Raw genomic sequence first — 15,896 nt, forward strand, 5'->3', positions numbered from 1 at the left:
GAGTTCCTAGAAAAAATACTGGAATGGTTTGCCATTTCCTTTTCCAGCTCATTTTACAAATGAAGGACAGAGGCAAACAGAGTTGAGTGATTTGCCCAAGATTACCCAGCTAGGAAGTATCTGAGACCAGATTTGAACTCCTGAATATGTCTTCCTGTTTCCAAATTCATTGCTCTATTCACTGTGCCACCTAGGTGCCAGTCAGAAGCTTGCTAAAAGCTCAAAATAGCAGTCCCACGGTCATTGCACCAATAAGCAAGAGACTCTTGGACCCTGACCTGGGATTCTGGGTTTATATTTCAGCCTTAGACAGCTTCTTAGATTTCCTTTGCATCCCTTGCATTTCAGAAACCCAAGACCCCTACTTCTGCAATCCTTTCTTCTTTCTTGCTTGTCTGTTTTTGTATGTCATGTCACAGTAGGTTACATGTTTGCAATGATGCCCAACATTTTCACAAGATGATGCACTAATTCATTCAACCTCTGGCTTATAGTATCAGCTCCTGGCTGATGGCAGTCCCCTGGACCACTGAAACTACTCTATATGCAGAAAGATTTTTATTAGTGTTACAGGAAGTTTTCACAAACAATATGTTGAATGGCATGACTCTTTATTGTCTTTCTGTATTGAAAATAATTGAATATTTTCTCTTCTAGGTCAAGTCTGCCCAATAATACAAATAGACCAGGATCCCTTGGACTGTTTGGAGACAGTTGTTTCATTGTCGTCTGAAGACCTCTAAAGGTGGGTAACCTGATTTTTTACCTTGGTTTACTTACTTTTTCCTTTCCAATATGACAGTATTGTCTAGTGGGGAGAACACTGACTGAAAAGTCCAGGATATTGAGTTTGATTCCCAATTCTAATGGTTCTACAGTCCTACTGTCTATATACAGTACATTTGGAAGTCTGCAATAACTCTGATATTCTATGTACTGATATTCTGGGTTCTAAGGAGTTCCCCACCTCTGACGGTCTATGTTCTAAGGGTCCATCCAGATCCAGTATATATTTTATTTTCTGAAATCTGTCCCACCTATGAAATTCTTTGTTCTATTTTCTAAAGTCTGTCCCTACCTTGACATTCTATGTTCTGTCTTCCCTTGTGCTGACAGTTCCCCAACTCAGACATTCTGTTTCCTAAGGGATTCCCCAGCTCTGGCAATCTATATTCTAAAGGCCTGCTCAACCCCAATAGTTTTAATATTTATATTCTAAAGTTAGTCCCTACTCTGATGTTCTTTGTTCTATAGTCTAAAATCCATCTAAAGTCCATCTGTAGTCCATCTAAGCTATGTTCTAGCTTTCCTTTCCAGCTCAGTTGGCTCTGTCATAGTCTGTCATTTTCATCTTTCTATACTAAGATTTTTTCCAGTTCTAATAGTCTATGTTCTAAGTCCTCTTACAGTGAGGCCATTGTATTCTGTATTCTCAATCTCCTGCAGTTTGGATATTCTATTTCAATGACCCTCTCAGCTCTGAGATTATACTTTATAAAACTTTCTTATAATCCTCTATCTGAAATTCTAAAGACTCTCCTCCCTCTGACATTCCATGTTCTGTATTCTAAGGTCCCTTTCTAGCTCTGGTGTTCTGTATTCTAAACTTTCTTTTAGGTTTGCCAGGCAAAAGAATTGGGGAGGAAGACATTCAGGATGAATTGTGAGATCAGAATTGTTCACACATATCTATCTCTTTGTGATCTCTTTTGGGGTTTCTTGGTAAAGATACTGGAGTGATTTGTCATTTTCTTCTTCAAATTCATTTTACAGACGAGGAAACTGAGGCAAACAGGTTAAGTGACTTGTCCATAACTAGTGTCTGATTTAAACTCAGTTTTTCTTGACTCCAGGCCCCACACTCTACCCATTGCAACAGCCTAGGTTGAAAATGAGAGGCATCAAATGAAAACATAATCTGAATATAAATTGAAGCATGCTTTTTTTAACTTTATTTTTCTTGAGGGTTTTTTTTGGGGGGGGGAAGAGGATCTGTGTTTTCTGTCACAATGTGTGACTATTATTGAAATGTTTCACATGGATAATTTATATATAAAATTGCTTACCTTTTCAATGGGGGTAAGTGGAAGGGAGGAAGAGAATTCAAAGTGTTAAAAATAATTCTAAAAATTGTTTTAACATGTAGCTGGGGAGAAATATAATACTAAATAAATAAAAAAAATGAAAACACAAATGAATAACAAATAAAGTATCCTGCCCTCCCTGGCATCCTATAATTCTCTCTCAGATTCCCATAATCCTTTTAAATGTTCCCCCAACACACAAACACCTCCACCCATCATAGAGTCTAAGCTTTGGAGAGTTAGCCCATGGTTGACCTCTTCTGGTTCTATGAAGTCAAATTATAGGGAAGGAAACCCAGAAATAACTTGTTTTCCTGGCTCAGAAGATGATGCCCTACCCCTTTTTAAAGTCCTTTTTGTCCAAGACCTTCAAACTATTTGCTCCAAGGTTTTCTTTCATGTCCTCTTAGGGAACCCCTCAGAGGATCAGGAGGTAAGAATAATTGACAGACCCATTTTCAGAATGAAGAAAGCAAGAGCCTGAAAGGCAAAGTTCCTATAAGGGAGAGAGGGCAGGCATCCTTCTTGCCACACTGCCTATTAGACTAAGTCATCTGCCCATCCACCCATCCATCACCTATCCACCCCACCTTCCTTTAAAATGTAAAAAGCTCCTGCATGAGATTTTTTATTGCCCTGTCTGTGAGCCCAGAAGCTAAAAAGGAAGTGGCCCCTCTAATAAATGCAATCCATAATAAATGCATGCAATGGATTTGTACAGCTCAGTGTTTATTATGCCTTTCAATTGTTAAGTGTTCAAAGTGGGGGAAACAATTCTTTACACTATATGTAGAGTGGTTTGGCCCAGGCAAGTCAACAATGAAGACACCCTAGCCAGGATGAACATTCTCCAGTGTTCATTCAGCCAAGTCTGCTGGGGACAGCTCATCCATCCTCAATGGATGACCTCAATGAGAATCACCTACTAGGTGGTGAATATTGTTCAATATTTGGAGAATGTTGAATTCACTTAAAACCAATGAGCTTTTATTTAAGTACCTCCTCACTTTGTATAGCATTCAAACTACAAAGATCAAAGCAAGACAGTCCTTGGCCTCATGGGACTTCCATTCTACTCAAGGATCCAATGTGTGTCAATAAAGTAATAGGATATGAAATACAAAGTCATTTTGAGAGGGGAGGCACCAGCTCCTAGGGGACTAGAAAAAGGGGAGTGGGCACTTGAGTTGAGAAGGGAAGGGAAGCTATAGGTTCCAAGACACAGAGGTAAGGAAGCAGAGCCCGGAGATGGCAGATGGAATCTTTTATGTGAGGACACTGTAAACAAATCCATTTAGTTGGCGTACAAAATGTATGAGGTTGGGGAGCAAGGGGATATGAGAGGGTGGAGTTCAGTTGTAAAGGGCTTTAAATACTCACCAGAGGTGTTTGTTTTTGATCAGAGTGGAAAGAGGGAGCTTTTGAAAGTTTCTTGAGCTGGGTTCTAAGGGAATATCAGTTTGGTGGCCTTTGTAGAGAGCTAGAAGAGGCCTTAGAATGTCAAAGCTGGGGCAGCTAGGTGGAGCAGTGGATAGAGCACCAGCCCTGGAGTCAGCAGGACCTGAGTCCGAATCCGACCTCAGACACTTACTAATTATCTAGCTGTGTGACTGTGGGCAAATCACTTAACCCCATTGCCTTGCAAGAAAACCAAAAAACAAAAAAAGAAAAAAAGAATGTCAATGCTTAGATGCATGCTTACGCATCATCTTGTCTCCCCCTCCTTTTATAGGAGAAAACTGGGGTTTACCCAAACTGGGATGAAGAAAATGGGGCTTGCCCAAATCGGAATTCGAACCCAAATCCACTGGGCCCCAAATTCATTGTTCTTTCTCAGATGAAGCAAAAAATACTGAGACCTGGCAAAGACCTTTAAAAAACCAAGGTCTTCCATTGCATCCAGGGCCATCCCCAGTCATCCTGATACCTCTTTGGGCCACTGGACACAGATGACTCTGGAGGAAAAAGTGAGACTGGTGATTTTACCCCCCCCACACACACACACACTTAAATCCAGTTCACCTGCATTTCGTGGCATCACTTTCTTGATATCATGGTCCTTTTCAAGAACAAAGGACAAACAATTACAACCACAGCAACAACAACAAACTTTGCCAGATGTCATTTTCCAGGTCAAAAAACTCAAAAATGCTAACAGCTTGATTCTGGGACTGATGGAAAAGGATCTGGGGGGAGATAGCAATTCAGAGTATCTTAAATGAAAATAGGACATGCTCAACCCATTTTTCCTTCCCAGCACATCTTTAAATGACAACTCTGGACATTTGAGGCAAAAATTCCTAAAACCTAAATTAATGGGTTTACCAAGAGCAAGGAGATGGCCTAGAGGACAATAAGATGCCCCTTCCTGTTTTAAATCTTTGGGCCTCCTCCTTCAGGCTCTGCCTTTCTTGTATATCTGAGCTTCTCTCCTTCCTTCCCTGCTCTCCCCACTGGACTCATATTCTTTTATTTTTAGAAGAGGGAAAAAAATAAAAGCTGCCAGGGTTTATTTAAAAAGGGAGCATTAAATGGCCTTTAATTCTCTGGCAATAGCTCTAAGGGTCCAGGGTTACTTAAAAGTGAGGGAAGGGACGGGAAAGGAGGGAACTTGTAATTCCCACCAAAGAAAACAAAGCTCTCAGCTCCTTACTCGAAACTGAGCTAAAACCCAAAGCAAAACACACACACACACACACACACACACACACACACACACACACACACACACTCTCACACAAACACACACACACACACACACACACACACACACACACACACACAATCTTTTATAACACAAAATCTCTTTCTTTAGGAGTAAGATACAAAGCAAATGCCAGCGGGTCCCCACCAGAGCTACCCCACTTTTCCCTTAATTTGTTATGGAGTGAGGGAAGGGGTGAGTGACCCCTACAGGAACGTTTGGTAGTTTAGCAAAAATAATTTTGGACCTCACATTCGATATTTCCAGATGTCACTCCCTCCTCCAGCCCCTTCGACCCTGTCTACCCTATATTCCTGGGATATTTAGTTCAAGTCAAGGTAGAATTATCCAGAAGAAACCACAATTTTCCCTTTTAGAGAGCCAGAGTTCTTCCTTTCCTCTCACTTACCTCATCCTTATTGAAAAGTTACCATTTCCCCTAATAGAATATAAACTCCATGGAGGCAGGGAATGTTTGGAGATTTTCTTTGTTTCTCCAGTAAGCACAGTGTTTTGAGCCTAGATGCTTATTAAATATTTACTAATTGATTAACTGATCTCCCTCTTGTTTCCCAAGAAAGACACAACACATGTCCAAAGGGCCTACAAAAAAAGGTCCTGTCTCTTTCATGGAATAGATAAAGGAGTCAGACAAAGCAGCCTTAGAATTTCAGGGAATCCTTTCCTGAATCTGATAATTAAGCATTTTTTGTTTGTTTTTTTCAAGGCAATGGGGTTAAGTGACTTGCCCAAGGTCACACAGCTAGATAATTATTAAGTGTCTGAGACCAGATTTAAACTCGGGTTCTCTTGACTCCTGGGCTGATGCTCTATCCATTGAACCACCTGACTGGCCCAATAACATTTCTTTATTCCAAATTTATTTACAAAGAATCTTGATTGGGACAGCTAGGTGGCACAGTGGATAGAGCACCAACCCAGGAGTCAAGAGATGACCTGAGCTCAAATCTGACCCCAGACACTTAATAATTACCTAGCTGTGTGGCCTTGGGCAAGTCATTTAACCCCATTGCTTTGCACCCCTCCCCCCAAAATAATCCTGATCATAAAAGATATTTATCTGATTCCAAAACTTAAGTCTGTCATAGAAGGTAAGTTCCATGAAGGCGGGAATACCACTTTATTCATCCTTGTACTTCGCTTTTGAACTTTGCGCAGTAGATGGCACACAGTCTGCCTATATTGTCCATAATGCTTTTTAAATGATGGATCAATCCACCAATCAGTAAGCATTTATTAAATCCTTACTGAGTTCTACCTGTTATGCTGGGTTCTAGAAATACAAACATAAAAGGGAAACAGACCCTGCCACCGGGGAACTTACGGTCTATAAGGAAAAGCAATATGTGTACATAGATGAATATAGAAATATGTTGAAAGTAAATTGGGAAGGAGACACTGGCAGCTGTGGGGAGAAGTGAAAAAGGAAGGGGTCAGGAAAGATATCTTGCAGGCAGTGGTATTTGCATTATTTGTTGAAGGGCATCAGGCATTCTGAGGGGCAGACAAAGAGTGAGTGAATTTCAGACATGGCGGACTGCGTGTCATAGACATGGAAAAAGGAGATGGAATTCTGTGTGTGAAGAATAGTAAAAAGGCCTGTTTGGTTGGACCAACTTATATGTCTGAAAGAGAATAATATGCCATAACCCTGGAAAGGCAGACCAGAGTTGTAAATGCCAACCTCAGGTGTTTATATTTGATCCTGGAGCCCATAGCTCAAACCACTGGAACTGCTTGAAAAGTGGAAGGACGTGATCAGATTTCTGTTTTAGGAATATCACTTTCTCAGGCGTGTGAAGGACGGATTGGAGCAGGGAGAGACAATGCAAGGAGAAGAACAGTTGTTTAGATTTTTCAAGTCAAATCTTCCAGACCCCTTTTGGGGTATCCTTGGCAAAGATACTGGAATGGTTTGTTATCGTCTTCCCCAGCTCATTTGATAGATGAGGAAACTGGGACAAACAGGGTTAAGTGACTTGCTCCGGGTCATACAACTATCTGAGGCCAGATTTGAATTCAGGAAGATGTCTTCCTGACTTCAAGCCAATGGTGCTATCCAATGGGCTCCCCCAGGGTGAAGAATGAGGAAATGATTAAACCAATAACAAGTGATGAACACCTGAACTAGGGGGGATGGATGGATGAATTGTCAGGGCTTTGGTTATCTCTCGTATCCTGGGAGAAATGCAGGACTTCCCAATTTGAGAGTAAAATGGGGACCTTGGTCCATTAAATCCAAGTTGTCTCTGAGTAAAAATCCCTTTGATAGCATCCTGGGGAAGTGATCTTCTAGCCTTTGCTCATAGACCTGCAGTCATGTGGAACTTTCTCTCTCTCTCTCTCTCTCTCTCTCTCTCTCTGTCTCTCTCTGTCTCTCTGTCTCTCTGTCTCTCTGTCTCTCTGTCTCTCTGTCTCTCTCTCTCTCTCTCTCTCTCTCTCTCTCTCTCTCTCTGTCTCCTTCTTAGGAAGTTTCTCCTTATATCAAATCTATACTTCCAGCCCTTCTTCCCAGCTGGTCCCTCTGAGACCAAGCAGATCATGCTAATCCGTCTTCCATAGACTGGACATTTCGAGTTCCTTCAACCAATACTTCGATGGCATGATCTCAGATCTTTTAGCCGTTCTGTTTGCTCTTCTGTGGGCACTCCCTCACTTACCACTGCCTTCCTTTGCCAGGTTTGAGAGTGCAAAGATCTATTCCTGAGCTAATTTATAGCTGCCAGTGAAAGCCTTCCAATACCCTTTTCTAATCCTGCCAATAATCATCATTTTTCTCCCCAGATTCCTGGTGAACAGCCACCAACACTCTAAGCAGCTGAGGGGCTCCCATCCACAAAAGTCTCCTTGCACACTTCCACCAGGGGGCATTACTCAGCTTTTTTTCTTTCAGTCTCATTTTTCAATCATTTTATTTGTGTCTTTGTTGACCCCATTTGCGGTTTATTATTTTTGCCGAAGTGGGTGGTCATTTTTGCTGGAGGAGGTCTGTCATTTCCTTCTCTAGATTTCCTTTAATAACTGTTCTCAAAAAAGGCTCTAGGACCCCCAGATAATACGTCTTATCTAGGGACTAGGAAGGACATCCTGAACTGTGCCCACTTTAGGTGACTGTAGGACCAGGCAGCCGTTATATCCAGGTGGTTTTTCTGCCCTACACAGAGGCAGGTGGATGGGGTCATAGAGAGGCAACTGTTGTCAGGTGAATTATGGCAGGCAGGACAGTGTGCTCAGTTAAAGTGATCATCCCACCCAGTTCACTTCTGAATGAGACAGAGCTGACGGCTGGAGGATAGGGCATCTCCTGGGCAGGGTTGCACTCTTCACCAGGCTCAGATGCAGCAGAATCTATCATGATTTTCAGTTCCTGGACCTTGAAAATTTTCATGAGTCCCTGTTGTTGTTTGTCCTTCATTCTCAAAGAGGACTGTTCCATCAGGGAGGTGATACCATGTCACATAAGTGATTTGGATTTGAGGGAGGAGGGACAGTGCGACGTCTCCAGCCTTACATTCTCCTCTGGCATCATCTGGATCCAGTGGCAGGAAGAGGTTCAGAACAACTGAAGATGGTCCATGGACCAAAGGAAAGAAATCCTAAGCAGGAGGCAGTCCTGTGGCAGACATTGGCTTGCCTAGAATGCTACTCACTGCTCGCTGACTGACTCTTTGGAGAGATGGGCACCCCGTCTGCAATGGCCTTCCAGAGTTCAGAATTTACCTTACACTCTGTTGTTTGCCCTTCGTTCTCAAAGAAGACCATGACTCCAGGGAGGTGATGCCATGACAAGCACATGAATTGGATTTGAGTGAGGGGGTGCTGTGCTAAGTCACCAACCTCACTTAACTTCTCTGGAGTCATCTTGGTCTAGTGGCCAGATAGGAATCAGGATGACTGAAGACAGCCCTGGCTGGGAGTCAGTCAGGGTGAAGTGATTTGCCCAAGGTCACACAGCTAATAAGTGACAAGTATGAGAGGCTGGATTAAAACTCCCATCCTCCTGACTGCAAGGCCAATGCTCTATACAGTGCATCACCCAGCTGTCCACCTTAGGGTCAAGAGGAAGGGAGAAGTTTGGACTTCTGAAGCTTTTAGACATACTCTCATCTCTGGTTTGGCCAACAACCAAATGGTCCCTCTTAACCACCCAGTTAGTGGATGGGAAGCAGACTCACAAGACCATCATGGATACAGTGCAGAGTGGTCCCCTCCATTTTCCATCTTCAGAATCTTCCAGAAACAGCCTCTACAAACATCCATGAGGGCTCCCTGCTCATCCTCCTCAGACTAGATCCTCAAAAATAAGTACCTCATTAGACAGATAGGGGTAGGATGTGATTATAGAACTGGAAATAATGTAGTCCACCTCCCCTCGTTTTTTAGATAGGGAAACTGAGGCCAAGATTGGTTAAGTGCGATACCCCCAGGGTGAGTTTTATACACACTGTGTAATAAATGGCTTAACTGTAGCCAAGATCTGTAGCCAAAGCAAGCACTGAAATGGTCCTTGACAAAGGGGTTAGGGCTGGAGTTCATCATCGTCTAAATTTTCACTTTCATGTGATGAAAAGAACATCTGACCCAGAGTCAGAACATCTGGGTTCAAAACCTTCCTCTCTCCTCTTTGGCAGTCTCTGAGTCCCATAGCCAAGACTATACCAACCCTTCTGTCCCTCTCCTCTTTTCCCCACCAGCCTTTCTTTCAGAGAGGAAAAATAAAAGGGGGAAAGGTTCATTGAGAGAAGGAGAATGAAATAGGCATCCAGGCCCGGGGTTGCTGTGCAACGGACCAACCCCCAAATTAGAGCATGGTGCGTTCACCTGATTCTGGCAACCCCCCCCCCCCAAGTGGGTTTCTGAAGAGCCTGGCAGCTTTCTTGAAAACCAACCAGTTACCATGGCCACGGTAGCCCCCAAGGGTGGCTGGACAAGCACCCAGTCCTTTAGGAGACACAATGAAGGGAAGACAGAGAGGATCAATTCCCTGGCCTGGGAAATAGTCACTGTGACGCTGCTGGCTAAAATTGGGCTTGAATCAAGGGCAGATTCCCCGCTCCCCTCCTTAATTTAGCATGTAATTGGATGCAGTCTGGGGTGGGAAATGTTGCTGAAGGGAGGGGTGAGAGATGGAGAAGGGTATACCCCATGCTGCTTTTTTCATTAGGAATGTACAACCAAAATACTGTGTGTGTGTGTGTGTGTGTGTGTGTGTGTGTGTGTGTGTGTGTGTGTGTGTGTGTATTTGCACATCCATTGTATAGGACCTCTGTGTCTTTAGAGAGGGTCCCATTTATAGGGCTACCCAAGAATAAAGCTGGATCCTGATAAGAATTTCAAAGAGTTCCCCTCATGTGTAAAAATAGGGGTGAGGAGCAATAGACCTGATGATTTTTAATTTGATTTATTAGTTTTATTTATCCTTCCTTGCTTCATGCCTATTTCTACTGTATCATGTAACATATTCAGAGCTGTGACGATGTGCAAGGCTTCCTCAGCTCTGGCATACCTGGTCTGGGAGTCAGGAAGATATGGGTTTGACTAGCTATGGGACCCTAGGCAATCTCTGTAGGGCCTCGGTTTCCTCATCCATTGAATGGGAACGGCAAGTTTACTTCGATGTCCAAATGCAATAATGTATGGAAAGTGCCATGGAAACCTTCAGATGGTCTGTGGTGGATAGTTGTTCTAAGCTCCTTTGTAGACCATGCCATAGTCTGTCCTTCATAAGGTCCCTCCCAGCTCTCATCGTCTCTCTTCCTTTCCAATTTCAAGACCAAGGCCCACACTAGACCCTGTTCTCTCTTCTCTGGGGGCATGGGGAAGAGGAGCAGCAGGGAGTGGGAGCCCAAGAGGAGGCAGACATACAGAGCCACAGGGATTGCCTTGATGTTTTGCAGGCGGAGAAGCACCATGGAGGGTGACTGTCTTAGCTGCATGAAGTATCTGATGTTTGTTTTCAATTTCTTCATATTTGTAAGTATTCCGGGAACCCTCCCCTCTATTGGTTTCCCTCTGTCTCTGCCAGGCTTTCAAAACAAGTGATTCTTTTAAAATATTCATGTTAGGAGAAATTGGGTTTCTTTTTTTTTTTTTTTTTCACCTAGTGGTGGGAGCCAATGGCGTCAAGGAACAAGGAACTGCCATGCTGGAAGCAGATAATAGGATCATAGATTGAGGCCCAAAAGGGCCCCAGAATTTGTCTAGTCCAAACCCTCTATTTTCAAAGTGAGGAAACTGAGGCCCAAGCAAGAAATGTAATTTGCCCAAAGTCAGACAAATATGCTCAGTCATACAGGCAATCTTGCTTAAGTCACCTCACTCCCCTTGATCTCAGTTTCCACATCTGTAAAGTGAGAGTTGAACCAGATCAGAAAGGTCTCTTCCAAATCTGTGATTCTACCATTCTAAGCAGCATTGTTGGGATTCAACCTAGGTGTTCCTTATCTAAGAACTGGGTTCACAGACAATAAATAGAGATCCTCAAATCTTTGGAACGGGATTTAAGATAATTCCTAAGGAGAAAGCCCTCACCCAGGGAAAGGCAGTACCTAAGTGAGTGAAAGACAATAATTACCATATTTTAGTAAACATTCAGGAGAGCAAAGAGTGAACTGAGTTCTAGCTATGTACCTTGATGAGATCCTTCCCCTCCCCTCCCCTCCCCTCCCCTCCTCTCTCTCCCCCATCTCCTTCTCTCCCTCCCTCCCCTTCATCTCCTCCTTTCATTCCCTCTTCCCTCTCCTCCCTTTCCCTTCCCTCACATTTCCTCCCTTCCCCTCACTTGCCCCCTTTCTCTTCCCTTTCCCTTTCCTCGTCCCTCTTCCTCTTTCCCCCTTTCCACTTCAGTCCCTTCCATTTTTTTCAGCTGTCCTGTGAGAAGCAGGACACAATGATCTCTATAGTCCCTCCATGCACTCATCTACTGTGTTCCATAATCTAAGGTTCCTTTAATCTCAATATCCAGTTAAATCCAATGATCATTATAGGAATTCCCCCATAATTCCCTAATTTCTTTTCCCTTGCCTCTCTCTATCACATCTACTTCCTGCTCCCTTCCCCAATAGAATATAAGTTTTCAAGGGATTATGTCATTTTATCTTTATATTCTTGACATAGCACAGTGTCTTATATGCAGTAGATATTTTGCCGGTAATGAATTGAAAAAGACAAGGAGGCATCTGTGACTCATTGAAGAGTTGACCTCAGAAATACCATTCCATTCAGTCATGTCTGGGTCTCCATGACCCAGTCTGGGCAAAGATCTTTTTATTGGCAAAGATTCTGTAGTGTTTTGCCATTTCCTTCTCCAGCTCATTTTATAGATAAGGAAACTGAGGCAAACAAGGTGAAGTGACTAGTTCAGGTTGATACAACTAATAAGTCTCTGAGACTGGATCTGATCAAGAAAATGAGTCTTCCTGACTCCAAGCCTTGTGCTTTCTCCACTGTGTCATATAGATGCCCTCGAATAGAAATCTCTGGGTTCAGGTCCTGCCTCTCTGAGAGATGCTTGCTGTGTAATTCTAGCCAAATTCCCATCTCTTGATGCCCACCAGGAAACTTTTGGGATTCTCAGATGTGGAGCAGGTACCCCTCTATATGGTTAGTTTGATTACTAAGTTTCCTAAGACAATTAAACCATGGCTCTCTCCCACCCTCCCCAGAGAAGAGACAAACAATCCAGTTCTCCCTAGTACTCTCATTTAATAATGGAGATTCACAGTCATCATGGTGGAAGGAGGTGTTGGGCCCCTTAAAGGAGAATTTAGTGGGGCCAAGGGAAGCAAGTCACAACTCCTTCTTGCATTTCAACAGTAGGTGCTTTACTTAAGGTAGGTGCTAAAATACCACAAATGAGGAAAGTTATTTTTTAAAAAAAGAAGGAAGAAAAGAAAGTAGTGAAACACCTTGGGGAAATAGAATCATGGTGCAAATTGAATTTCTGCCTAATAAACCATGTTCCTAATTTATCTGCTTCTCAGGATGTGGGCCCCTCTTGCTAACTAACCCATCTGGCTCCCCAGCAGGAAAGCATGGTCCTGGGAGTCATGAGCAGAATGTTTAAACTTTGCCTCCTTTTCTTCCCCCACCCCTTATCTCCTTCCATACCTCCCCTGTCTCTTCCTTCTCTCTGCTGGGCCCTGGAGCAGCTGGGGGGTGCCTGCCTCCTGGGCGTCGGGATCTGGGTCATGGTGGACCCCACTGGGTTTCGAGAGATTGTGGCCGCTAACCCCCTTCTCTTCACGGGCGCCTACATCCTGCTGGCCATGGGGGCCCTACTTTTCCTCCTCGGTTTCCTAGGCTGCTGTGGAGCCATCCGCGAAAACAAGTGTTTGCTACTCTTTGTAAGTACAAGCCCCTCTGGTACCCACTCCCCTTGCTCATTCCCAGTTCTTCTTCATCACGTCCAGGTGGTTGGGAGCCAAAAAGAAGTCACGGGAAGCTCCCTGGTCTTGGAGTTGGGGACCCAGTGTCTGCCACTCTCTTAACTGGGTGACTTCAGGGAAGTGACTTCTTCACTCATTTGTAGTAGTTGGGTTGCCATTGATGCTACTGGTCTCCTCGGAGGTTGCCCCTTTCATCCTTCACCAAGTTGTGTGCCATTTGCTGTCATATCTTGGGTTCAAAGGTGAATCAGCCTTTGATCACTCTTCTGCTTCAGTCACATTGACCCTCAACAAATTGTGTGACCTTTCAGTGGTGCAAATCGCTCTGTAAATCTCTAAATTTCTGACTAGATGATAATTTGTATTAGGAGAAAGCATTATCCACTGGGAGCTCCTTCCACTGGTGAAATCACAGGCCCATGAAAAATAATAAATCACATTTATGTAATCCTCACTCCATATATATATATATGTTTGTAGAAAAATGATGTGTTACATAATTTGAGCCCCACCACAAGTTTGTGGGATATTATTAATATTATTTTTTGCTATTGTTTAGTCAGTTAGTTGTATCCAACTCTTCCATGACCCCACTTGGGTTTTCTTGGCAAAGATACTAGAGTGGTTTGCCATTTCTTTCTCCAGCTCATTTTAGAGATGTGAGACTGAGGCAAACAAGGTGAAGTGACTTCCCCAGGGTCACTGAGTTAGTAAGTGTCTGAGGCAAGATTTGAACTCATATCTTCCTGACTCCAAGGCTTGGGGTCTATCCACCTAGGTGCCCAAGTCTTGTTTCATATATAAGGAAATTGAGGTCCAGAAAGGGGAATAACTTGTCCAGAGCTCAATTTTAGAGCTGTTTATTCTATCAGCTATGAGGTTTTCCTTGGACCATCTTCCATTCTCTTCCCTTATCTTTTTTTTGTGGCTAACAGTACACATTTGTAAGACAGCTGACTGGGGCCATGAATGTGGCCAGTAGCCATGGCTTGGAGCCAAACTAACTAGCCAGCTGGAGTTTGGATTGCAACCTTGGCCTGGGAGTCAGAGAACCTGATGTCTTCTCTCAGTTCCACTGTAATGTGGCAGTGTGTCCAAGGGCAAGTCCCATCCTCTCTTTGTATCTCTTATGCCTTGCCTATAAATTGAAGGAACTGGATTAAGGCCACTTCAAGATCTTTAAAAAATTCTCTCTCCTAATGTAGATGGGCACTTCATCTGCAATTTATAGACTTAGAACACTGAGAAGTCAAGTGACTTGTCCAGGGTCACCAAAGCCCTGTATGTGTCACAGGGGGAATGTGAACTCAGATCTCCTTGACTCAAAGGTCAGCTCTCTGTTCACTAGGACACATTACCTCTTAGATAGAGCAAGTATTATTCTCATTTTATAAATGTAGTGATTTACCTATGATTACTATTAGAATGAAGACCAACACCTCGCATCTTTCAACTCCCAAGTACTCTTCGCATTGTATTACCCCAATTCATTGATCAACAAGGAACCTGCAATAAAGAATCCTTAGTCATAGGACTTGGAAACAGGATATTGGGGAGAGGGAGAGTCTGGATTGAGGGCCCCCTGCTTTTGATCAGGTGTCACTTCTGCAACCCTGGGGTTTCACAAAGCATGGATGAATGTTGCTCTTGACCTTGGTCTTTGATCTATGGGGAAGAGAGAGATATTTAAGATGACTAAGAGCTCATAAAGCCTTTCTTGGCCAAAGTCTTCCAAGTATTTGCCACCATCTGAGCAGAGTGAACCTAGGACAATATAGGACATACCTTGCCTATGCAGAGCAAAATCCAGATAGATCAACAATATATCAAAACAGAAGCGAGGCTGCCATGAGAGCCTCCTAGGAGATCCACTCAATGTCAACAGAGGAGAAAGTTCATGAAGACTTACTTCCCTCTAGGTCCCAACCAAAGAGCAATACCAACACTTTCGAAGTAGGAAGTCTGGGCTATCGTAAGGGAGATAAAAAGGGTAATGGTGTCCTCAGGAAGGTCAGGAGGCAACTATACTTCTTTCCGTCCTGCTAGCTTTGATTTGGGCTTATAGATAGACCTGAATTACAAAGCCAACATGTATCAGAGGCAAGATCCTGGCTCAAAGTCCAGTTCTTATTCACTAGTATAAGACTGGGAAAGATACCAGATCATAGAATAACTGCTTTAGAGCTGTGGGGACCTCAGGGGTCATCTAGCCAGACCCCCCTTATTTTACATATGAGGCCCACAGAAGAGAGGTGACTTGTCCAAGGTCATCCAGCTAGCTAACCTGGAATTTGGAACCCAGATCCTCTAACTTCCAGTCTTTCTACTAAACCACATTGTCTGTTGATCATCAGTGAAAAACTAAACAGCTTACCAAGATTAGTGGATTATGTCTAAAAACCTCAACTTATGGGGCTACCCCTATCCAGAAAAACGATGATAATAATAGCTCACATTTACATAATGCTGTAAGGTATTCAAAATGCTTAATAAAGGATCAGAAAGTTAGAGTGGAGATTTTCTAGTACACATCTTATATTTTACAAAGGAGGAAACTGAGGTCAAGAAAACTTTCTCAGACTACTGCTCATGCATGATCTCATTTGATCCTTAAAATAGCCCTGTAAAGAAGGTCCTTTTCTTATCTGCATGAGGAGGAGAGAAGCTAAAGTACTTCTCCAAGGTCACACAACTGTTTGA

The 15,896-nt window shown here is 43.3% G+C and overlaps 1 protein-coding gene across 1 annotated transcript in view; it reads left to right on the forward strand.

The window, feature by feature from the left end:
- The first annotated feature begins 636 nt into the window (after positions 1 to 636).
- Positions 637 to 15,896, forward strand: part of TSPAN18 (tetraspanin 18) — a 36,861-nt gene continuing 21,601 nt past the window's right edge. The window contains exons 1-3 of the mRNA XM_074230513.1: positions 637 to 745; positions 10,707 to 10,782; positions 12,960 to 13,154. Coding sequence (XP_074086614.1) covers positions 10,720 to 10,782; positions 12,960 to 13,154 — 258 coding nt within the window. The 5' untranslated portion in view covers positions 637 to 745; positions 10,707 to 10,719. The remainder of the gene's footprint in view (positions 746 to 10,706; positions 10,783 to 12,959; positions 13,155 to 15,896) is intronic.

Source organism: Macrotis lagotis, chromosome 3 (assembly GCF_037893015.1).
Source record: "Macrotis lagotis isolate mMagLag1 chromosome 3, bilby.v1.9.chrom.fasta, whole genome shotgun sequence".
In the NCBI taxonomy this organism is placed as follows: Eukaryota; Metazoa; Chordata; class Mammalia; order Peramelemorphia; family Peramelidae; genus Macrotis; species Macrotis lagotis.